At 36.5% G+C, this 25,680-nt stretch overlaps 1 protein-coding gene across 7 annotated transcripts in view; it reads right to left on the bottom strand.

Annotated features, from left to right (window-relative positions):
- MAP4K3 (mitogen-activated protein kinase kinase kinase kinase 3) overlaps positions 1-25,680 on the bottom strand; it is a 66,243-nt gene that overhangs the window by 10,316 nt on the left and 30,247 nt on the right. Inside the window, exons 15-29 of one of the 7 annotated variants that reach the window (XM_056487203.1) lie at positions 23,663-23,725; positions 16,250-16,308; positions 15,074-15,112; positions 14,734-14,787; positions 11,708-11,750; positions 11,333-11,495; positions 10,249-10,358; positions 9,276-9,317; positions 8,964-9,048; positions 7,867-7,946; positions 5,325-5,385; positions 5,122-5,239; positions 3,270-3,328; positions 1,315-1,418; positions 387-558 (exon numbers count right to left, since the gene is read on the bottom strand). In XM_056487203.1, coding sequence (XP_056343178.1) covers positions 387-558; positions 1,315-1,418; positions 3,270-3,328; positions 5,122-5,239; positions 5,325-5,385; positions 7,867-7,946; positions 8,964-9,048; positions 9,276-9,317; positions 10,249-10,358; positions 11,333-11,495; positions 11,708-11,750; positions 14,734-14,787; positions 15,074-15,112; positions 16,250-16,308; positions 23,663-23,725 — 1,252 coding nt within the window. The remainder of the gene's footprint in view (positions 1-386; positions 559-1,314; positions 1,419-3,269; positions 3,329-5,121; positions 5,240-5,324; positions 5,386-7,866; positions 7,947-8,963; positions 9,049-9,275; positions 9,318-10,248; positions 10,359-11,332; positions 11,496-11,707; positions 11,751-14,733; positions 14,788-15,073; positions 15,113-16,249; positions 16,309-23,662; positions 23,726-25,680) is intronic. The other 6 variants (XM_056487204.1, XM_056487206.1, XM_056487205.1 and 3 more) reach the window with 6 other exon arrangements.

Raw genomic sequence — 25,680 nt, 5'->3', positions numbered from 1 at the left:
CAGAGATGTCAAAAGGAATTGCTCAGAATGCAATTTTATTAGAGCCTATTAAATAAACAGAAGTCATGGTTCCAGGGTAGAGCACAAAACAGCACAGGGAGTAATAAACAGCTGCCTAATTTATGAAAATGCAAGACACCACAACTCCATCCTCAGCTATACCAAAAACCTCAAGGAATTGAATCAGTTCAACAAGGAGAGACATCAAAAAAATATGCATGTGCAAGCAGGTTCAACTAGATACTCCTTTATTAGAGAACTTAAAATTTTCACTTAGCCTTAATGATTTAACCATTTGCTTCCTCAGAGAAGCCTACCTTTTAGTGCTTCAGCTGTAACACAAGAACAAAGAACATTTCAGAATGCAATGACAACAGCACACAAACCTGTTTCTGTAAACCATGAAGAGGTAGAATTTGGGTTGACAGTCTCAAACTTCACCACTTGGTTGAAATCTCTTCCTCTGCTGACACCAACACAAACTAAAGGGAATTCCTGCTCGGGGACTACCAGCATTTCAAACAACCTCAGTGGACAAGGTACAGGAAAATCTATGTGCTAGATGAACAAACAAAAATAGATATTAGAAGGGAAACAAATGTAGTCTGAGTTACTATTAGATATTCAAACTGTATGGTAAATTCTATGACATACTTTGTAATGTTAGGTTTGCTTCTTCAGATAAAAGGAAGTGATAAATACAAATACCTGAGTTAACAAGCTTGGAGCATCTCATGCCAATTCAGTTAAAATGAAATAGCATATCTTTTATCATGTTTGCCCTTTGCAGCTGCCCACAGACAACAAGAATGCTCATCACTGCTCTCCCTGGCTACTGAGCCTCTAAGCCTTCTCTTCCAGGCTGATCAAGTTATAGCAGCTGCCTTTCTATAAACATGAGCCCACACTGGCTCTGTCTCTTCAGGTGATGTCAGATGGGGAGATAACAAGCATTTCTGGGCATTTCAGTGTCAGAAAACATAGAATAAATGGTCACCTCTCTAGTATAGGAGCAAGACCACTTGTTAACCCATGTCTCAGCCTGCCAGCATCAGTTTTCTGTTGTGCAGGAACAATGACAGAATGTCCTTCTGTTGTGAAGGACAATGTTCGTGGAGAAAAGGGCTTGAAGTGCACCCCAAAAACATGAACATTTATTTTGAGTCAGTTAATACATGACCCATTTAAACAGTTATTTTCAATATAACAGAAACCAAGAGAAAAGTCTAATAAATCAAGAAGGGGCTAATACTTATTCTTAACAAGCCACTACAAGATAACTAGAAGTCAACGTGAGAGTAATTGTAATTTTACCTTGATTAACATAAATTTTTGCATTGGTTCAACCCATTCTAACAAAACAATGCTAGACTGTAGTGCTCCACAAAGGTACTTGTGGCCTGTGTAGGGATTTCTCACTGCCAAGAAAGGATAGAGAATATTAGTATAATAAGCACATACAAATTCTAAACAATTTCCAACTATGCAAGAGTCCATTTACTTTTGGAAAATACCCACCACCCCCACTCCAATCTTTCATATATTTAAAAACAGCTGATTGCATACACATTTGGAGTGTCTTGGGCCTATTGTGTTGGCTTGCCTAAGCTATCTCAAAATCACCATAAACAAGCTGTTAAAACTTTGTCTGTGACACAGTCACCCAGGAGGCAGTGAACAGCTCAGCTGCCCTTCAAGAAGTGCCACAGTGAGTCTGAAATCCAGGAGCTCTGTAATTCTGATGAACACTTCCAGATCATCAGGAAATCCAGATGAAACTGAAGAACAATAGAAGAGCAGGAAGTGCTGCTCTTCCATTGTCAGAACTCAATGAAAAATTGGCAGAGAACAATAAAGTTGCAAAATCAGGCCCTGTGAAATGTCACAATTTCAATTTTACAATACTGACAAAATTTCACTCCTTAAGCACTACCAATATTTCCTTTAAGACAAACAGGTGTTATTTTGCACTTTGTACAAATACATCTGAAGACCAGATTTTACTGTGCAGTAAAGTGCCTGTGGGCCATCAGGCAATAAACAACACAGTTTAGGTAACAAACTTCTACAATCCAGAACTATCCACAGAAGTGATATATGCTGATGCTACCTTACTGCCACAGAAATTCATCAGCAATCCCATGGCACCCTAAACATCAGTGCTTTATTTCATTAATCCAAGTTCTCACTCAACATCAGTCAGACTGACTGCAAAGTGCAGCAAATAACGCTTGGTGTCACTCTGAATAAGGCTGAACTCAGCAGCAGAAACCACAAAGCAATCACCAACACCTGTAAGGTGCAGAAAGAAGACCAGAAGTTCTTGTCTTTTTCTGCCTCCTGTGGAACTCCTGCTGCCCCGAGGCCAAAAGCACACTTATGTGCCAGCAGGAATGGAGGCTCAGGCCACAAAAAGTAAAACTCTTACAGACACCCTTGCTGTGTTCACAAATTATCACTCACACCTATCACACACAAAGGGCTCCAAGCTTAGGAGGCTGAGCTATCTCTGAATATGAAGACTCCCCTTATAATGTCAAATACCACAGAACCCCTATTAAATTCTGTGCCTGGCAGGACAGGAATCACAGAATCACAGAGGAGCACATCACAAAGCTTCCTGTTTTATGAAAAGAAACCTAGAAACATACAGACTTCCAAATTAATTTTTCTGTCAGAAAGTCAGTTTTTACATACTCTGACCCCTGTCATTCCATGAGTGCTCCCTGCAGCATTCATTAACACAGTGGTTTGGGTTTTTTTTAATCTATCTGCCTCCCTTTTAGAACATGTCTTAACACAGCATAGCTTTGAGACTTTGACAGCTAGCACATTATTAAACACATTATAAAGGCTTCAGAGACAACACTGTCCTCAAATAATTAAAAATACTCCTTTGCTTTTTATCACCCAATATTGATAATTGAAACTTCTGCTAGGAATGCAGGTGGCTTAATCCTGATGGCAACTTCTCTAAGTTTCTCCATCCATGGAGATTAGGCTCTTCTTGAAGATTGGTTCAAATTTTGACATCATTCTGCTTCTCTGCACATCTTGTAAATTGTCTTTAAATATAAAGTGCTAAATGGGAAAAGTTGTCACTCCTTAAATCCAAGGACTAACCTGAATGAGCTCAGTCTGCAAACACACAACTCCATAACAATGACAAAAGTCTCTTCTCCGTTTATCTCCTAAACCTGGCTCAGTAATCTTAATATTGCCACCATTTGTGGTGGCCCTTCACACTTCTTCTCCAGACCTTTACTTACCAACACAACACTTTTGACACCATTTAGTGTCAGGAATTTTTGTAGATACCGCAAACTTCCTACAAAAGATAAACACAACATTACTGATCAACTAAGACAATTGAGTGAATTTTCTTTTTAGACAGTCACTGATGGAAAAACATCTGCCACACCAAAAAACTAAAAAATACAAGTTTGTGTACTTCTTGTGAAATCACAGAAACAATAATGTGAAAATTTATCAGATAAGCCAAAATGTTATTTCCTAGCAACAGGACTCAGAGTTTCTACACAAATTAAAAGTACTCTTGACAATAATTTATTTGATGCTGTAGAAAAGATGAGAATAAATAGATTGGAGACAGATGGTACACTCAAAGCTATGAACTGGGAAAACAGTTGTGTAGTATTTCAAATGGAACTGTCCAGAAGTGACTGATAATGCAAAAGGACTGAACAGCATGAAAACTGAGTACTGGTCACAAATTTTCACTGGAACAAGTCATGGAAGGTTTGAAAGGAACTGCTCAAGGACACTCCAGGGAAAGAAGCTGGAAAGGAGACTTATCACAGACATATTTTCTGCTACTGAATGTCTGCCTATAAAGTATCATAAACTGAGGTTAAAACATTTTGCAAATGAATATACAAACCTCACAAATTACTTCAAATTCAATTTTGCTTTGCCTTTTCTCTACCAAAACCCCTGCTTTTTATCATTTTGCATGTAGCACTCATCATCACAGTATCCAGAAACTTGTTTAAGAATACACTTTATGGTCTGGTAGGAAAAAAAATTATGTTCTCCTACATACTTCAAATGCCTATCTTCTGCTGGCTAAATGTGACTACCTTGACACCCTACAACCAGAGGTAAAACAGGAAAACATTATCTAAATTAACCTCTCCTGCCTTTGAATGACTGGCTTGGCACTCACATTCAGGTTGTGCTGCATTTTTCTTGGGAAGTGACATGACTGGACAAGAAATTTTCTGAGTCCTCTGCAACTCAGGTACCTCAGGTGAGGTACCATTCCAGGTAGATTCTAGTATGGTTTTCCTAGCATGATCCTTGTGGTAATTATGGTTATTAGTTCACTGCTGATTCAGTCCTCAAGCCAAAGTCACCCACCAAAGTCAAATTTGGAAGAGAGGAACAGAACAATAGCGCAGAAGATAACAATTCAAAGCACAGATTATCTCTTAATTATTTAGAATTTACCCTCTAAGAAGAAACACATTTTTCAGACAAGTGTTGCACCACTATTTGCAGGTAACTGAACAAGAAGCCTTTCCTGAACCCAAGAATTACATGTTAATTGGCTTTTAAGAGAACCAAAGGTAGGAGAGAATCAAATTTTCTATAACACAATTTCCTAACAGAAATCCTATTCCATCAGAAGAAACACTGTCCCACCATACACTTTAAGAATCAAAGATTTTTCTGCAAACTATTTTAGCATTACTACCTTCTTCTGCTGGATTTGAATGTGCTACCACTAAGGCTTGTTTGGCACTGTCCTGGTTCTGGCCAGGACAGGGTTAATTTTTGCAGCAGCCAGGAGGGGGCATGGCCATGGAGTTTGTTTAGCATCAAGTACAAGCAGGATTTACCACATTGAAAAAAGATATGCCCAGAAACAGAAGGTTTCATAACCAGAAGGTAAGGTGTACCAAAATCCATTTCTCTAACAAGAATAATTCACATCCTGATCCATATAAATGCAGGGCTCAACCCTCTGATTAAGGCACACAAGTTATCACTGCCATCTGTGAATGCCCCCCGCTATTTGGTGTTCCCAGAGCTTCACAAGTATACCCTGAACCCCCAGAGTTAAGATATAATCTGATATATCTGATGATGTGTATTTACCTGGGAAGTATTCGGTCAGGGAGTTTATGTGCTGGAATAGCAACAGGTAACTTTTGCATTTGCCTTGCATAATCAAAGAGTCCTGGTAGATTATGGGAATAAAGCTGAGAAGCTTTACCTGGCAATTAGAAAACAAACCACACTTCAAATACGAAACCAAGTGTTTACCAGAGCAACCACTCAAAGATAGCACAGTAACTTACCAGATATTGATAATAAACAATTGTTCATGACATATAACCAGGTACATCTTCGAGGAAATAGCTGATAAATGGAAGGAAAAACAAAGAAGTAGCATTCAATTTAATATACACAAGACAATTATCAATTAGTATCTGTTTAGATGACAGGACAAAACAAATATTGACTTGCTTTCTGCAGCAGAAGTAAGTTTAAGGCAAGTACTGTTTACCTGGATTCCAGAGTTAATTCAGAGTATATCTTAAGCACACACTCTATTTAATATATGAATTAATATTTAGACAATTGGCACATTTAATACTCATGTCTTCAGGTATATTACATTCCACAAGGTGTCATTATAAAGATCAATCAACCCTTTTCCAAAAAATTCAAAAACCACTGACTTTTCTCCTTCAAAGAAGAAAAGTTAAACAACAAACTTCAGTAAACCAAGCGTGGTCCTCAAACCACAGACATTCTGAAGTCTGTGACAATCCAAATCTCTTGAAACAATTACAACTGGCACTTCAAGGGATTCTTCACCTGCATAATTACACATTTCACTTAAGTGATGAACAAGTGCAACAAGGCAGGGCTATTTTTTGTCAAGTCCTGCAATTACTAAAAAGATGGGGGTGAAAGCAACAACACATCGCTTAAAAAACCCCAAACAAACCGCAATTATTTTATCCCCCCTTGCACCTAACTTCTGGAACTTTTTGGCACAAGATGTCATGGAGATGGAAAGTACCAACACAAACAAGGGATTAGACATACTTGTGTTCAACAGGTCCAAAAGTGGACAAAAAAAATAGGCAAGGATCCTCCAACATCCCAACATCCCTTATTCAATGACTGTAGAGGAGTCTGAGGAGAACACACAGTGACTAATCTCACTGGCATTTCCCACTGCCACTTTAGGAAAGAGACTACTGGGCTAGATAAGCCACTTAGGAGGACAACTGTTTTGCTCTTAGAAAAAAAAAAAAAAAAACAAAAAAAAAACCCCACACAAAAAAACTACCAAAAGACACAAAACAAAACACAACTCTTAAAAATAAATAAATTATATATATATATATATATAATTCTAACTCCTGGAAATGTGTATTATGTCTCCTTTGTCCACTGGTGAAGTGAAATACAGAGAAAAACAATTAAGAACATTAGTTTTGATGAGTTATATCAGAGTGAGAGTAAACAATGACATAAATCACAAAACTTGGGAATGCCATTAAAGCCCTAATGGCCCATATGCACTTCTATTTCTGAAGTCTTCTCATAACACAAACACACTGTAAGAAACACCTATGGTAATAGTCAACCAAACTGCTTGTAGCAAAAGTTGCTATGAATTTAACATGCAAGGTTGATTCAACTTCTGTAGGTACATGAGCATATTGTGACTAAGTAACTTTGGATCTGAAGATTAAAGAATTCTTCAAATTAGCAGGTTAACTGACCTGTCACTCATTCCTCTTGTTCCACACGACTGGCTGTGTTAGCAAGCATTTCTTCTTGTCTCTAAGTGCTTATTGAAACATTTCCCAGAAAGCTCACTAGGCAACACACTATATGATTTTCATTAAAGCTCTTCTCCTCCCTTGCTAGTTAAAAAAACAAACCAAAACCAAATCCTAAACAGTAAAGAAAAAAATCCAAACGTTTCCTTGGTTCCAAAAGAATTACTACATTAGTGATATTTCTCAGGTTAATTGGTACAACTGCAATGCAGCAGCAGACTGGTACCTGAGCTGTTTTAACCAGGTAACTCAAGCACCAGTACAATTATGGGTTACAGAGAGCTCAGTCCAAGCTAGCTAGGCCTCCCTCTCAACAAAACAGACATCTCTACAAGGTCTGGACCCTGGAGAACGAACAAACACAAGTGCCTCCACCTTACAGTGTGAAGGCTATCCTTGCAAATTCCTCCACCTCAAATGTGCACAGCTCCCTACTGCAGGGAGAAGGCAGGAAAGAACAAGTCTCTTAGAGAGTAACAAAAGAGCTAGAGAATACAGAAAGGCCTGCAACCTGCATTTTCACCCTCCCCAGCATCCCTTTAAAAAAATTACTTTTTGTAAGACTTTGCAAAGACAGAGCTTTAGGTGGAATTCAGTAAGCTGAGTCTCATCAATAAAGCAGCTTTTAAGACAAAAAAAGACTCCTGTGAATAAAGGATCTCCTTGCTTCCCTGTGAAGCTGAAACACAATGTTTGTTGCAAAAATTCTGTATTGTAATGAAATTTAAAGGAAAACAGGAACTTTCATCCAAAATGATTCAGGGAAATTCCATACTATTTACCTAATCATTTAATTGCAGAACAATGCACTATGATGAAGTTCAAAACACAGATAGATGAAGATCTCCTATACAAACACAGTTCAGCCTACAAAACACAAACATGACTGAAAAGTAGACTCAATAGCAAATATTTAAGGTAATTCTCAGTATAACCAGTGCCTATGTAAATATAGTAAAAATCATTTTTACAAGGATTATACAACATTAATCTGAGTGGTTAAAAAACGTGATGTATTTTTTAAAAACCAGAAATATACCTGCTCCATTGATGTTTCATGAAGTTCATTGAGGTTCAGTGTGTAAATACCTTCTTCTGCTCCAAATATCAAGTACTGATCTGCAAACACAAACAAAAAAAGGTAGAAATCTTGATTTCAGGAAGGTACACCTTTGGGAAAAGCAAAGACATTTACACACATGAAAACAAATCAAAATATAACAGTTATGGAGTTTGTTTGCTTTGGAGAAAGCATGGAAAGGTAATCCTGACAAGGAAGCTATAACTTATGAATGGGGCTGTACTAAGCCATTAGGAAAGTTCACGGGTTTTTTTAAAGCAATAATAGAAATTTTTTAAAAAAGCGATTCAACCACAAGCAGGAAATCACATGAATAGTTTCAGCATATACTACTTAGATATTTCTATATATTATGAAAATATCTATTGCCTTTTTTAAGAGTACTTCTACAGCAGCATTGACTGCAACATTTTCTCAGTAGTCTGTGGGTGCCTCACTTCTTGCATATAACCAAATCCCTGGATTGTATGTAGGAATGCAAACAAGGCAGACATCTCCTATGAGATGATGCCAACTGCTAAGGATTTACCCTTCCCTAATTCCAGTTTCTAAAAAAATACAAACTATTTTCTTGCTGACCAGTCCAGTAGTATGTCTATATAGCTTATAATCAAAGGGTGTAATGGCACGCAAAGTAAGTACAATATTACCAACTATCCCTTTTATCAGGCTAACTACAAAGCACTAAAATTTATTCAAAAATAAAAAGCTGCAGAATCCTGTAGGGCCAAAAGATCTCAAGGGAAAAAATATCAAATGAATGATAAAGAAATCAATCTAAGCTAAGATCTCCAAAAGTCAGATTTTTTTCAAATAAATTAAAACTGTCTTCTTTTGGACTAAAATGTTGAGAAGTCTAACTTCGATATGTAATTTACTCTTTTTAATCAAAGCAAAAAAAACTTCATCCAACTTTAGACAGCAGTGATATAATTAAAGAATGGCTCCTACTTATATGAATATATGTCTGTTTTAAAAGGAATAGTCCTGATCATCTAAGCACTCTTGAAATTCAAGGAGAGGACAAAAGGGGTAAAATACTCATCATATAGTACCTCTTGTATCTGGATTTATCCAAGATGTTGCACAATGAATTTTTAATGGACAGCCATTGAAAACCTTTGAAAAGCAAGCACCCATCTGTGGAAGTAAAAATATTAAATATGAAAAAATTTAAATGTGACCTTCCCAAAAGTATTATTTTTACTTCAAGTAGTAGCAAAAGGTTAAGAGTCATACCACTGGACTAGCATTGCTAAGTCATAATACGTTTTTTTATGCAAAATAACAAACACTACAAACAATCAAAAAAATGTGCTCTTTCACCCTGCTCCCAACATGCATTTGTATGACTCAGCAATACTCACATGTACTTTAGGTGTGGGAGGAAGGCCGTTACTAATTGGTTTCTAAAAAATAAAATTTAAAAGTATGTTTATACTCACACACACTGTTCTTGAACATGTGTATTCCCTCCCCACATACAGCTAAACCACAAACACTTGGCATAATTTTCTTTTATTAAAATCTCTACTATGGTGCTCTAATACCTCCTCACTGAATGTCTGCACAGTCTTGTGCAACATTTTCCTACTACAGTGGTGCCTGTAAGAATGCCATTTTCAGGACTAGAGAGGTTAAGCAATATTGTGGCAATTGCTCAACCATTCAGTATTATAGCATGACATGCTACCACTCAGTGCTATATGCACTTCCCTGTGCCAGTATCAATTTCTCCTAGCACAAACAAGCTCCTGAACAAATGCATTTTACTTCCAACACGAAATTTCAAAGTACAAGTTCAAAGCCATCTAGATAATCTTACTTTCCAAAGTACTGCCAGTATTACTGGCATTTCGTTAAAACAAAATAAAGACTCATCACCACGTTTCTAGTCTATTTCCTCTTCACTTCTCACCAAAAAAAATTACATTTCTAGCCTCACACTTGGAAGGAGCCCTCAAAGAGGGCAGTCTCATATTACATTTAATCTATTCTAACTACAGAATATTCCATTCCCTTATTTCCCCATTTGCTTAAACAGTCAGTGCTCAGTACACCACATGACACAGCTCTCATTATGTCTCTTACACTTGTGAACAGCAAGTAAATTGTATATATTTATGATTATGTTTGTTTCTAAGGAAAATTAAACACTGACAAACTTCAGCCTAAGGCTGCATTACAACTAGACAATCAAGGAAAACTGCTTTGATTCAAAGTAAACAAGATGCCATCCAGCATAATTTTCGTATTAAAGAGCATGCCTGCTCCTTTTCCTTGCACATGTCCAACAGTCAAGACAACTCTAAAAGGACACCCAGAAGCTTAAAAACCTACCAGTATTTCCTTCTTTTCTTTCCTTGAAAAGTTAGTGTCTCTAGCTTCATTCTGTTGATGTGGCTGCTCCTCTCTTTCACCATTTAATTGCACAGACGTGACTCCATTACCTAGAAAGATTCATATTTAATAATCTGTTCCTCTACCTTCACCTCAAAGAATAATCTCGTCTAAAAACTCGTTTAAGTGGGTCAGAATTTCCCATTAAGTCAGAACATATACTATATACAATATAGTATAAAATACCCTAATTGATTTCTGAAGCATGCATGTTCTTACATGTGCACATGTCCATCAAGTCTCATTCAATCTCAGTCCATGACTTTTGGTAATTAATATAACAACTCTAATATAATAACTCTAATCTAGCAATTCCAACCAGAGCGCAGAAAGTGACACAGTCACAGTTATGAGGGAAAATGTGTTGACCATACTTAAAGAAATACCTGCCAACAGCTAACACTTCTATTATTGATTCCCTAGAAACACAGCCTTGTTAGAGTCAAATCTTTGACAAATCAACTACAGTACTAAGTACAAAGCAAGGAAAAGCTACAAAAGTAACAATTAAGAGGCAGGCATCGAGCTTGTTTAAGAGAAGCCAGTCCAAGACAACTCTCAAGGCTTTAGACTGGCAAAGGCATAAAATGAACAGTCTGGGCAGACAGAAAACAAACCTCCTACACTCCCCAATCCAATTCATTAAGTACAAAAGCAAACTCAGAAAGCAGAACTCTGCTCTTGACATAACAAATAACAACAGCTGATACACTGAACCTGGAACCTACAAATATTCTTTTTACCAATCCTGATACTCTAGATCATAAACTTGTTGCTTAGGAAAGCAATTGTATCACCAAGGGCATCAGCAGGAATTGTGTCAGTGACTTTGACAGAAGGTACATTTGACCCTCTTAAAGAGTTAAAACATGCTTTCTTCAGGAATTTTGGCTTTCATGCACTTTTTGTTACTTGTCCACTATAGAAAAATTACCTCAATATCTGTGTGCACAGCTAAGAATATAGAAATCACATCAGATTATTTAAGAAATACTTGTATACTCCTTGGGGTCACTTTTATTACCGAAAGGATTCAATTTCTGTGGAGGTAACCGAGGAGGAGGTGGTCTGGGTGGAACATGAGATGTAGATTTTGCTGGACTCTCTGAAGCTGGGCATCTCTTGATTGTCCCTTGATTCTCATTTTCAGAAGAATCAGTTTCTTGGGGGATAAATACGGATTTAGGCTGAAAGAGACATAGTAATAATCAAAACATAATGAAAAAAGATTCAAAGCTTCCATGCCACTTATCAATGAGGAAAAAACCCCATATGCAGCATGTGGATACTGAAATTTTCACAAGTAAAGAGCTACTAACACGGTAATTTAAATATTCTCCATTTATTTGTTTATTTAAAGTGCATTTTTCTCCTGAGCAACCAAACCTCCCTCACTTACCTTTGGTGGTAAAGGAGGTGGCACTTTAGGCTTCATAGTAGCACTATAAAGAGAAAAAACGAAACAGAGAGAGAAAACTCGAATTGCAGTCTTCAAGAAAATGCAGGGTTTTAGAAATGCCATAAAAATAAATACCATTAACTTATCAAGAGCACTATTATATCCAAGTAACTGCATCACAAATACTTTCAAACATTTTGTTATACCTCAAATAATGTATGAAAACAAGGATCACAGGTTCCCCCCACAGAGCAGAGTGTTTGCTGAAGATGCACAAACTTGTGCAGAACAAAATAGGGACAAACAAAAGAGGCCTGATATTTAATCTGTTGAGAAGAAAAAGTTTAGGGTATCATTGAGCTGAAGGGGAGTTACAAAAAAACTGAAGACCATTTCCTTGAAAATTTATACAGAAGACTTAGAACAGTCTTACACATAAAACTAAAATCCATTTGCATGGACAGTTACCCTTGTGTATAGATTGGTCGGTTGTTTTTTGCTTGATAAGTCTCTTTTTTCACAGAAATCTTGGGAAAGCTTCTTCATGCTAGAACAGCTTGGTCCAACAGTACAAGATATAATCAGAAAACAATATAGTTTAAGTATCAGGAGCATTCTTCCTCTCCTGGTTCTGTGGTTTAAAAAATATGCTGCATTTAAAAAGAAAACACTAAGTTCCAAAATTTTGCATGTTTTTAGATGCCTTCAACTGTTCCTGTTTCCTAATCTTTTATGAACAGAAAATTATTTCCACCAAATTAACTAGGAATACAGCTGTGAAAACTTGACATTCTTCCACAATATTTTCCTTATTTTTAAATTATGTTCAAAGGAGTAAGATATTTGCCTGTTTGTTTACAGGTCAAAAACTTGTCTGCTTGGCTTTATTCTTTTCAAGAGTTTCTGTCCTGGCGTCTTACGCGTTGCTTGTATTTCAGAGATGCTGGAAGGGAATTTTGAGAATGAGTTCCCTCATGTCATGGATTTCAGCTGCTTTGGTGGTAGAAATTACTTTCTCTTAGGAATATGGGGCCGAGTTTAAGTCCTCAGTCATGAGGGCTCAAGCTCCGTTTCCATTTTCTTTTGTACTCTTCCTGCATTTCAGACAACCAAACTGGGCAGTCAAAGAAAGCAAAAAGGCAACAATCTGGCATGCATGGGCAGATGTGTGTACAAAGAACCGTGTGCCCTTGCTTCAACAAGAGGGTTTAGGTGTCACTGCTATTCATGCAGTGTCCCAGTCATTTCTGCTTTCCCAGTTTCCATAACCAGGAAATTCAAGCATCGGCAGCCTTGCTGCACATGAGAAAAAAAGAAGTATCAAAACAATCAAAATTATTAAATTAAGAGCAATAACTTTATATTGTTCTCTGAAACATGGATTCTCTGCTGCTACAATCACCATGTTCCATGCAGTGGCACCAGTTTGGGCTGGAAGGAGCACACTGGATTCACTGGTTTTGCTCCGGATCTGAAGGAAGAAGTGGTTCTCAACTTCTCAATTGCAGCTTCACCTCACAGAATATAAATCAAACCAAAGCCTTGAATCTTCAGCTGGCTCCACAGAAAGATATTCAAGACCAAGCAGATAAACCAATAATTGCAGCAGATCTTTGGGCTCCAGCAAATACCAAGAGAAAGGCCCAGATGCAGAATCTGTCTGACACATGGTTGAGGGATTCAAGGTTTTTACACAGTCAAGCCCTCTCTGTAGGGCAACAGTACTTAGGATGAAATATCAGAAGAAACTAAAAACTCCAAGACAATTCTGGAAGACAATCTGACTACTGGTTCCCAGGGTCAGATGAATTAGAACCTCTCCAGAAACTCTCAGGTTCTTTCTTGCCTAACCTAATAAAGAAAATCTACAGAAACACAACAGTGACATAAGCACCTGAAGTCAATGCTGTTTGAAAGTTCTGATGGAGCCCGTGCTAGGATCTCAAAGCACTGGACAAAGAAATCAGTGCCAGTACTTCAAGACAGCAGGGATCAAGAGATTCCAAACCCTGGAACATTACTGAAGTTGATTATACTGGCTGCAAACAGACAAATGGAGCAGAAAAAAAAAGGGGAGTGGGTGGTCAGGGGGAGAGAAACATAAACAAAAAGGAACAGACACAGAGCTGTATAAAAAAGCCATCCAGAGGCCCATATGGATGAGGAACCAAGCTGAGGTGCTCATAAAATCAGTAAAATGACTCAGAAAAGAAAAAAAAGAAAAGAGATAATAGTTTGGCTCTCTGCAAGAGAGAGATGCCAGCAATAGATAACAAATGTTTTAAAGGTTTCTTGTATGAAGCAACAGCTTTCCAAATTATCCATTAACAGAAAGCAAACAAAAATTGTATGTCTCAATGGCATTGCTCTTTTTGGTCTTTACCACAGATTTATTTAGGAATGTAAATCTACACAATCTGTTTTTGCTTTTTAAATTGTTTCAGCTCTCATCTAGCAAACAAATAGAGCCCAAGAATACTTATACCAGAGGGATTTAATATGAACATCATTAAGTTGACACATGCCTTTGCAGTCATATAACCTTGCTCTATCTGAGTAAAGGAATTCGGCTGTTCCAAAAACCAAGCACTCATACAAGCATCCATCTAGCTGAGAACACAGAACAAACTCAAACATCTAGAGAAGCCTGTAATGTATATATTTCATCTACTTTTCACGAGCTTTATTTTAATACGTAGTTATCAGTTCTAAAGGAGGCACTAGGACTGTAGTTGGACAAATTACTGGCTCAGCATAATGATGCCAAGATTTTGCTCCATAATAGAAAATAAAAAGAAAACTGCATCAATCAAGGAACAAAATTTCTCCCCTTCCCAATTTATAACAAGCAGCAGAATAAGATGACTTATGATGTAATCTAGCAACAACATTAAAATACCTATCATTAAAAATGCTACAGCGAAAGAATCCTGAGTTGTTACGCAATGCGTTTCAACCTTTTTTGTTTTACAAATACTCATCTATTCAAGAACCTGATTTTATTTATTTTTACAAGAAGGACTTACTGTTTAGAATCATCATCTGCATCATCATCATCTTCTAAATGTGCCACATGTCCCCTAAGAAAATGAACAAGGTACAAGGGTTGAATGAATTGTATTAAAATTGCCTTGACTGTTGTGAAAGATTCTGAGCTCAAAAATCTAGCTCTTTTATGGAATTTTACTGTCTTTTAAAAAAAATTATTATTGTTCTTTAAAGTACAGCTGCAATCTAGACAACTATGCCTTTCTCACAGGCTCTAAGCAAGCAAAGGGACAAACAAGAACCAGTTGCAACAGACAAAAAAGATATCGACACACAAATTTTGAAACACACACCAGAGGAAAAAAGAAATAGAATTACCGCTGATGTAGTTCTTCTTCGACTGATTTTAAGAGACTCCTTTAGCATTAAATAAGAACAAGAACATGATTTAATTGTGGCACACAAGCACAATCATCAAAAGCCAGAACAAAAGCACCTATGATTCTATCCGTAAATAATCCAAAGCATGTTATTTCAGCTGGCTTTCAGAATATTCATCCAGCATCCACATAACAACAAACATAGCTGGAAATTTTTTAAATTTATTGCTTACATAACACCCTTTCATGTGTGTTTATTAATTTATTGCTACGAAGTACAATGGTCCTTTTATACCTTACTGTAAAACATGGACTGTGTTACTTTAACCCAATTTAAAAGAAATATGTAAGAAAATCGTAACACTAAGCAAAATAAACAGACTGACAAGTATGAAACTACTGTTGGGATGAAGTAATTCTTCCCTGGTTAATTTTTGTAACGTTCTGAACTTCATGTTTTTGTCTGAAAACACAGAGAAGAATCACAGGACTAAGGAAAAAGAGAATTTCAAAATACATCAAGCACTGATTTTTTTTCCCAGTTAAAGACTGTGCAAAAAAGCTCCATGCTTACGTTTTCTGTATTCTTAGTATGATTTAACTTAGCAAATCAAAGCTAGACATTCTAATTCTGGTATGCATAAATGTAATTAAATAATCGTGTGATAAAGGGAAAATTGCATAGAAAATAATTTCATATGATTAATATAACAAGATGATTAAAGGTATGAGCATGAAGTAAAAGAGCTTGCTAAGAAAGGTAAATTTTATTTTTTAAAGCATCTATAACTGCACGTTCCTAGTGCCGTACAAGATAAAGAAGGGCATAAAGTATTGTCAAAGAGTAGCACTGGCAGTACCCAGGTGGAGAAAAATTGTGCTCTGTGAGACTTATTATGCAGAATATTTTGTAAACAAGTAGACCAAGATAAGAGCTCTTAAAAGGAAGCTTACACCACCACAAAGACAATATAGTTAACACAGCGTCAAATACTGGAAAGTGCTGCGTTTCTGTAACATTAGAGTTGCTATTATTTTAGAAATAAATTATTTTGGAATTTTAACTGATAGAAACAAATTTGACATATTTTACTACATCCATTTCATCTAATGTGTCTTTATATTAAACTAGTCTTGAATGAATTAAAGACAGAAAATGCAGTTGCTTACTCACTTATTTGCACCCAAAAAGTAGCCACACTGAGGACCATGACCGTATTCTAGCTGTAGATCCTAAAATATAAGGGAATAAATCTTTTAGGATGAACAGGTGTGCATCCAACTCACACCCTGTGCCCTGCTGGTGTTATCCCCTCTTATAAACAAGCTGAATCTTCTGGCCTTCCTGCCTCTAATAACACTCTCAGGTTCACTGCACCCAAAAATCTCCTCTCTGCCAGTTTGCTCCATCTCTAATACTTTTTAACTCTAATCTTAGCCGCTTTCTTGAACACAAGAGATCCTCTGCTCAAATAAAATCAGCTGCAGAAAAGAAAACAAAACTACAACAAAAATAATACAATGATATGAGGAATAAAAAATAAATCAGGACTTTGCAATCTGTCAGATTTCATAGAGAACCCAGCTACCCTTCACTAGCACATTTAGTAGTAATTTCAGAAGACGAGTAGTTCTGGCAGGGAATCTGAAATCTTTTAGCACAAGGAAATACTTTAAAAAAAAGCAGAGAAGATAATAAGTGTTTTTATCACACTGGTTATACCAATACTTGTACGTTAGGAAGACCTTTTCTTTTTTTTTTTTTAAAAACCAAACAATAACAACAACAAAAAATAATAATAATAAAAAAAAAACAAACTGAAAAAAACAAAAAAAAATGCAGAATTAATAAAGTCTACAGCACTCATGGAGTGCAGGCTACACAGAAAAAGGTGTGGCAATAAGCCATCAACACTACTTTTACAAAACACCATAATGGTATAAATATTTAATGCATTAATGGAATACAGGGATTCCACTGAGGCACAATCAAACCTGCATCTGCTGGGAGAATACTGCTATAACTACAGTCTATTTTTTTCTTTAGGTGGATCACAACAGGAGAAATCTGAGCATATATTTGTTCTCAAAGAAGTGAGTGTATTCACCAGGAGAAACAGATTATTGATCACCTAAATTAGTGATAAATGGAGCTATACTGTTCTTTCTCAGGAAACATTTTAAATGTCTCCCAACATCTTGTGTTGAACAGGTCCCTTTCAGCTACAACCCATATAAAAAAGTATGTCACACTTCAGCAAGAGGGCCAGATACCCAAGCTTTAGGAGAAATAAATCTGGGTTAGATGGAGCTGATCTTTCCAAAGGGTGTTTTTAAAAATAAGAGGAAAACTCTCACACCAGATTTGCCAGTGTTCCAAGCTGACGAAGTAGAAACCACTGCAGCCCTCAGCTCCAGGCTGAAGGGCAATCACGTTAATACAAAGCTGTAAATATTGTTTTTTGCTTGCCAAGGAGTTTCAGGTTGTTTACTGCACCCTTTAGTCTGCTCTGTAAAGCTAAGTAGTAGTTTGCACATGGGTGTGTCTACCACAGCTGTCAGCGGCATTTGGTTGCTTTGGTGACTTTAGGTATTTTTCCAAAATAAGCCAAATATTGTAGAAAAACCACTACGTAACTGATAACTACTTGGCATAAAAAGAATATATAGATCAGAGGGCTGAATAAAAATTGCAAATGCAAGCCTGGTGCTGGCATTTCCTGAACCGTGGAAAGACTGACTTTCCAATCTCTGTATCAACTTTATTATACATCTTTGTTCTGGAATTAAATGATCCCCACCAAATTCTATCCACTTCTATGGATCTGACATCTCACCACCAGTGGATGTTCTACAATCCACCAGCAAGAAACAGATTCAACTTTCTTAACAGAGTGCTTCTATTACTTCTATTCAATCTTAGAAACTTCTACCTGCAAGCACAGATATTTTGAGGATTCAAGCTCTAGAGCAGAAATCACAGGACTGGAAACATGTTACCAGACTCACAAGCAAGTAGGTTAAACAGGTTGTGTGAGTAAGAGGATGCCAGAAGAAAGAATGGGAAACTGTTGAGAAAAGTAACTCTAGAACACTGTAATGAAACCTGAGATTTTGACCTTGAAGAGACAAGCCTCCAATGTTACAAAATGCTGGGCAGACCCAAAATGCCTGTCCATTTGAATTCACACTGTGCAGCGTATGGCTATAGATACACTGTACAGCAATGACAAGGAAATTACTAAGAGAAAATAAATAAACGCACCTAAAACAAAAAAAGCCCTCCTCTGCCACCAGGTCTTTTAAGAACCTCTAAGAATTTTCCTTATCAAAGATGACATCTGCCAGAATTACTCATGTTTAAATGTTTTAAAGGGAAAAATCTTGGTTTTGATTCAGCTAACTGTTGTGTAGCACACGTTTAACTATGATTTTAATTGGACATGTATAGTCTTCCTAATCCCTTTAAATATTGCTGGTTTTAACTCCAAAGGTAGGGTCAGGTACTCCATTACCAGGGAAATTTTTCCTTTTGACCTCTTGATAAATACTGAGAGCTAGAGTGAAATATATATTAACTATACTAAATATATATTACATATATTTTTCTTCTGCTTTCTATTTCAAATACTCACAGAATTTTTAATTTTATATTATCTAAACCTATTCTAGCTACATATTTGATACAGAAATATTGGTAAATACTGCATGTATCCAGCAAAGCCTCCAGTGAGGCTTTATACTGCACCAGAACATCCAAGAGAAATAGATTTTTTTAAAGCCACACACAAAGGTATGAAATCTTATGAGTTATGAATTTCTACTGGAAGAATATATAGGCATTAATTACTAAATTACGCCAAGTTACCCATCAGCTTTAACAATCTACATTAATATTTTAACATACATACAATGCTGGTTAGTTAACTCAAATTCTCTTTAGATCAGACAAAATTTAGAATCAGGCAATAAACCTGAGTGACTAAACAGATATATTCCAATAGAATTTCAAGATCTACAGCCAGTAGCAATAAGAAGAGGTCTATGATCTTAGCATCAAATCAAAAATGCAACCCCATGTTACCAAGAACTAATTCCTGAAACAACTCATCTGTGTACAAGACCAGAGTGCTCTTTGCTGGTAGGGATTGCTTTGGAAAAAAGGTAATACAGGGAATAATTACCAGTTCTTCTCAACAGTTCAGGTAACATTAAAGGAAGCTGCCATGTAGAAAGCCACATCATACCCTTAGATAAATCACATATGCAAAGTAATCAATGACTAAAAAGAATATTAAAAACAGCATAGAGATTTTCTCAAAATATTTGATGGTAAGGCCACGCCATAAAAAAAAATTCCCAAGGAATGATCAAATCTACAATACCTTCTGCAACTTAAATTTAAAAACCTCCTATTTAATTTCTGCAGAATTTCATACTGAGTTAACAGTCTTACTATCCTAATTTGTTCCACAGGGCTAGGCTGTCCTGGAAATCTATTTTTCAGTGTTTAGGCCTTCAAAAATAAAACAATGTATACAGCAAACCAGCAATTCACAGTTACTTTCTACATTTGCTGTTCTTGAAATCTAACAAGACCATTCAAGTGACAAAATTAAGACTTGAAATGTACAAAATGCTGGGGAAGTAACTCTGAATTTCAAAGAATATAAATCATCTCTGGACTACTAACACATCAGTAAGAAGGCACATACACTTTCTCAGTAAAAATACTTTCTCAGTAAAATGACAAAGCAATTCTCATTGCTTCATCAAAAGGAAGTTAATATTTAAAAGATTCTAAAACTACCTAAGTCATATTCTATATTTTAATGCCTTCATTTCAATAAAAAGTGCATTCTTGAATTTCTCTGGATAGCCTAATGCATCAGAAATAGCAAGTTGTATGTTTGGGTTTTTTTGAACAGGCTAAATATAATTCTTCCTTGGTGGCTGAGTGAAGTTTTACTGTGCCTTATTGCTACACAACCACTGTTCCCTTCTTCCCTTGTATTTAGTTCTCAATACATTTTGTCTATGAATGTCCCCTTGCCTCCTAGCAGTAAAACTGAGCATCTCATTTTCTTAATTACTTTTTCCAAGCAAATACCCAAAACATACAGGGGACAAAAGCAAAAGAGCAAAAACCACTGGTACTTTTCCCCCCATTTTCACTTATTTTCTTCTGATCCTAAGGATCATGCTCCATTTCACTACCTGAAGCTGAAAAAGGTATGAAGACTCTCTGAAGTTCAATACTGCAATATGTTTTTAGAGCTATGTTAGCTAAAATAGGATAGGAGTCTTCATGGCTTGCAGCAAAGAAAAAGCATATATATGTACATGTAGTGAGGAGAAAAATTATTTAAAGAAAAATGCTCTTGGGTAAGGATCTGATATCTACGTCAATCTCTTTAGTTCAATCTTTTCCTATCAATATTTTAGCTTTTCTGCCATAACTAATTATAAATCACAGAATAGCTATGCAGAAACATTACATTCCTAAAAGTAACTGCTACGAAAAATAATCACAAACTATTAAACCCAGAGTGTATTTATGAGCCAAAAGAAAACAAAAACCAACCATGACCAAATTATTTAAATAGCATCAAATGTATAAATGCACCTGGCAAGGACAACAGCGCAGAGAGCATGGGAGCTGCAAAGCTCTAACTGTATTCTCTGCTAAAGAGGTTCTAAATGAACCTTACAATTTGTGACAACTGAAAGCACTTATAGGTTGGAACCTGGTATCAAGGCCAAGTTTTGTTCAACTCCTCCATTATTTTAACAGTAGAATTCCACACTTTTCACTGTGTATTATATCCTCCAGGTTAAATTACTCCAGGCTACTACTTTAAGCAGAAGTAAGCTAGAGATCACCAGGGGTTCCTTCCCATTTAATCTTTTTTTGAGGAATTCTCTGATGGCATTTCTCACTTAACAAGGTGCACAGCCCAGTTCTCCAGTATGAACCAGAATTATTTTTCTACAAACAGGAAGAAAAATGTTTTGCCATAGAACTTCACTGTAGACCAGGATAACTTAAACGGAAATATTTTCATTTGGCTCAATGGGACATTTTGTTTTGAGCCAGAACAACAAGCTTTTGTGACTCCGGATCAATAGCATGAGTTAAAAATGTCCCAGAATAAAGAGTACATATTTTTAAATATTTTACATATTTATTACATATTTTACATATTTTGATTTAGACCATTTCCTGAGCTCACTGCAGATGCAATGCTCAGCTCTGCAACTTATTTGAGCCAGGATCCAAACAACTGCTTTTAAAATATACAGAAAGGCAGTGAAAAGATCTACCTTATGCAAAGTCTAATGTGCACATAAGACTAAAAAGACAAAATATGAACATGAACTCCAAATGACAGGAAGTAGCACGAGCAACTCAAAGAATGGAAGGTACCCAAGAAAGTTTCTGAGAAACTTGTTGCCTAGTTGCACAAAAAAGAAAAAATATCTGTCCTGAAGGACAGAAGAGTCTGTATCTAGAGCAAAATAGTCTGTTTATTTATTTAGCTATGTATCAAAGGAGAATATTTGTAGAAGATGAAAGAGAAGCACTACCTTGTCCTATCTGATTGCAATTTTCACTAAGGGATACTGGGGTTTGGATATGAAACTTTTCCTGCAAACAAGACCTATACTGAATTTCTCCATTCTTCTGGCAGATCCAGGTAGGTGTCTCAGAAAAGCACAGGCAGAAGGAGGGGAAGAAGAAAAAGAGAGGAATGATTTTCAAGGGTAGCCACATCATAGGCATCAAATATTTGAAAGGTAATGTGCATAAACAGCCACATGATTGATCCAGCTGGGCAAAATCCTGTCACTTACTCCCCAAATTTGCTTTCAACATCAACTGTACGTGGCCCAATATATACCTCAATCGATGATTTTTTTTTTTTTTAATGGTATTAGCTCTGCAAAGGAGTTGTTACTTATGAGGTATTTTATAAAACCAGTACAACAGCAGGGAAAGAGCCTAACAGTAGTAGGTGATACATCATGCTTGTGATAAAGCATAATTATTTCCTCTAGATAACATTTTAAAAATTCACATACCACTTCTCAATGAACATATCTGAAACAAATACTGTCAGAGCAGGAGTGGGGGAAGGAGAAACAGAGAGACTCTCTGGTAAGTGCATCCTACTGAAGAATGAACCAACTAGTAATTAGCTTCTCTAAGGGTTAGATCTTACTGAAGAATCTCACAAAGGTGATGCATTAATACCAACTCAGAATTCTCCACTTTGGTTCACAATGAGCACAGCAGGATGTGAAAAAAGCAGTGAAACAGAGTGATGCCAAGTGACTTTAGAAACACATCTCAAGATTGTGACAATGACAGCATTTGGTAAGTTTTATAGTAGCCACAATTTTTGAAGAATGCATTGAACAGCACGAGGTAGAAGAAGAATAGGAAAGCACAGTCCAGTTATGAGACATGCTCTCATTCTGGTCTCAGACACACAGATATCAGGCTAGCAAGATATGTGACAATACTGAAAGTAGTCATAAAAAAAAATTAAAACTGCTAAACTGCAAAGAGGAAACCAAAAGCAAAACCAAACTGAAAAGCCAAAACTACAGTGTTAAAACCAGCTGCACAGGATGGGGGGTGTTGCCACCAGGTAGGGAAATCTAAGCTACTGATCTCAAAACAAATCTCTTCCAAGAAAGGCAAAGGGAGTCTAAGCTTTTACTAATTATGTTTCTGGCAGATTCAAGTCACATCAGGCCAACAGATGACATAAACAAACAAAAAAACCCCCCCAAGAACAAAAAACACAAAACCGAAGACATTCTCAAACACCCCAGTTTCCCATCTTTCAGTGCACTTATACTAAACATCCAAGAAAGTATATTAATGTTCTTCATTTAATACAGGATGTTTCTTCCTTTTTCTCAACAGTTTGTCCAAGACTTGAATGATTTACTTATCTAACTACACAAAGAGTAGAGAAATAAGAAAACTCGCTCCCTAGAGTAATTTCTACAGTGTGATCCTAACAAAGCAAATTTTTTAGCAGTGCAGAAACAGAAAATTTGGAAAATTTATCCGACTTTAAATGATGTCAAATGCCATTGAAAACAGTTATGAGCCCACTTTCTGTTATTTCTATTAAGTGTATATTCATTCTGTAATATAATTATCATCTGGAGAATTCAGAGACTTACAGTTACATAATTTTATAGTTTTATTTTTAAAAAACCTACCATACAGAAATACAAAGAAAATGTTTGTTCTGTTTTCAAGCACCCTCCAAAAAACTAACGAATTATGCACAGTACGGCAGCAAAGAAATTAGAATGAATGCATAACACTAAGCCCCTTCTATAAGAATAATTCAAGAAAATCTGAATACAGATTACATACTATCAATGCTGATCATAATAATTTCTTTCTATACTACAGAAATACACATACAGACTAATAGTTACACTGAATGTTTTTTACAACAATGAAAACACCACTACTACATCAGGACAAAACATGAACTTTGAAAAAGGAAAACAAGGACAAAACTAGCACTGATAAAGAAAGGCATAAGATGAAAAATACCAGGTTAGATCTTGCAGTGTAGTATATGTCTTCTGAATTGTCCAAAAAATCGCTACTGTCAGGCTGTTCATTAGACAGAGATCAAGAAAAGCAAATTATTTATATTGTGACTGAAAGCCAGGTGCACATAAAGACAAATTTTCTTGCTAAAAAAAAAAAAAAAAAAAAAAAAAAAGAAGATACTGTTAGTTGAAACTCAAAACCATGTTAAGACAGTTCTCAGGATAAGGGTAAAACACAGCTAAGGGAATGGTCACATTACGAAACACCAAAATGATGAATTATTGTTCATCAGCTCAGCAGTGGTATTGTGACAAAAAGAGTCCAGTTCAACATCTCAGTGCAGCACTGACAATAACTCCTCATGCTACAGGAGTCCAGTGATTTGTGCACTCACACACATAAATAACTGAGTGTTAAGTTTAAGCACGCTTCGTGAGACAGAAGCAAAAGCATCAGAACTGCTTTAATGAAAACAGATCCACACTACTAACACTGGAGGAAGAGACAGTCATCTCTTGCTCCCACTTCCATTTCAAAGACTCTCTCTGCCAGAGTGGATTGTTACAAACTGATCCCACAGACTGATTTTTGCTAAGGTTATTCTTTGAATAGGTAATTTGTTTGCAATTTGCCATGCCAATTGTCCATTGGTTCTTAAGCTAATCTACAACTATATGCTTTTAATTTGGTCTCTGGATCCAACATCATTATTTTTGAAATCATAGATCTGTTTTATCTGGGAAGAACATATCAGGTCTGCATGCTTCTTTCTGACATAAGCCATGGAGCAGTTAATTTTCCCCTTCAGAGAGATCCAGTTACAAGTGTTCCGTATAGACAGGAAAATGAGGCAAGCTCCTTGGACAGGTTTCATTTATGCAACATGTGACCAGAACAGACAATACTAAGATATCTTCTTATCAGCAGAATTAATCTGAATGGTTCAAGTCCCTTCAACCAAGCAGCAAGGACTTCTGAGATTCCAAAGTGCAAAGGTCCTGACTACTAACATACAGTGCAGGAAAAGGCTCGATTCCTCCCTTCCAACAACACCTGTCAAAGAACTGCTCTTAAAAGCTGTGCTTTAAACCTCTGAGAAAATCACTCTCCAGTTTAGCAACTCAAGTTCCTAATGTGCAATAAAAGCACCACTGGCCCATGGATTTACCCACTATTGTTTGTATAGTCAGCGATCAATAAAAAGAAAGAAATAGGAAAAGCATTTTTAAAACTTCAACCTCTCCACTAACATCTTTTTACAATTACAATTCTGTGTGTGTATAAATATGACTCTTAATGAGCAGAAGTATGATAATTTCAAGTATACAATTCTTCCAACTGTATTTTCTTTACAATTCAGACCATGCAACAGGGAAGCAAAGACAAAATAACTTGGAACCAGTTCAAAAATAATTTTGAGTTAAATGACGCGTCTGTGGTGGAAGCACTGCCTTCATTATCCCATTTAATAAAAACTTACATAACCAAGGCTCCTAAATGATGCTATTATGCAGTTATGTCAAGGTCTAAGTAACACATCTGAAATACTTGTCTAAATCCTGTATGTGATTTGGAAAGCTGTTCTCCTCCATCTCAAACAGCCACCAGAAACTGAGGCTCCCTGTCCAGCCAGTTCTGAGGACAAGCCGATTAAATACAACCTCATACATCCAGAGTCTGCTTACACACTACCAAAGGGTAAAGCACCTGGAATGATTATTTCAGTACAACTACAGAGCACAAGGAAGTCTGTGTCAGAAATCCGACTCACATGCGGTTTGTAGACTACAGAAGTACATTCCTAAGTACACACCCTTCCAAAAACCAACTCAGAGCAAAGCCAGTGTCCCTCCCACCTATTTACTAAGCCAACTTTCTCTCCTTAACACCTGCCTTAGAAAAACAGAGAGAACACGTAAGTCTGCAGTCAGGAAGCAAAGGAGTGTCTTTTTATCCAGGAACATGAAGAAACTGCCCAAGTGCACAAATGTGGAAAGCAACAGTCTCGATAGAAG

Source organism: Oenanthe melanoleuca, chromosome 3 (assembly GCF_029582105.1).
Source record: "Oenanthe melanoleuca isolate GR-GAL-2019-014 chromosome 3, OMel1.0, whole genome shotgun sequence".
In the NCBI taxonomy this organism is placed as follows: domain Eukaryota; kingdom Metazoa; phylum Chordata; class Aves; order Passeriformes; family Muscicapidae; genus Oenanthe; species Oenanthe melanoleuca.
The sequence above is the reverse complement of the archived record's forward strand: the minus strand, read 5'-3'. Positions and strand labels throughout refer to the sequence as shown.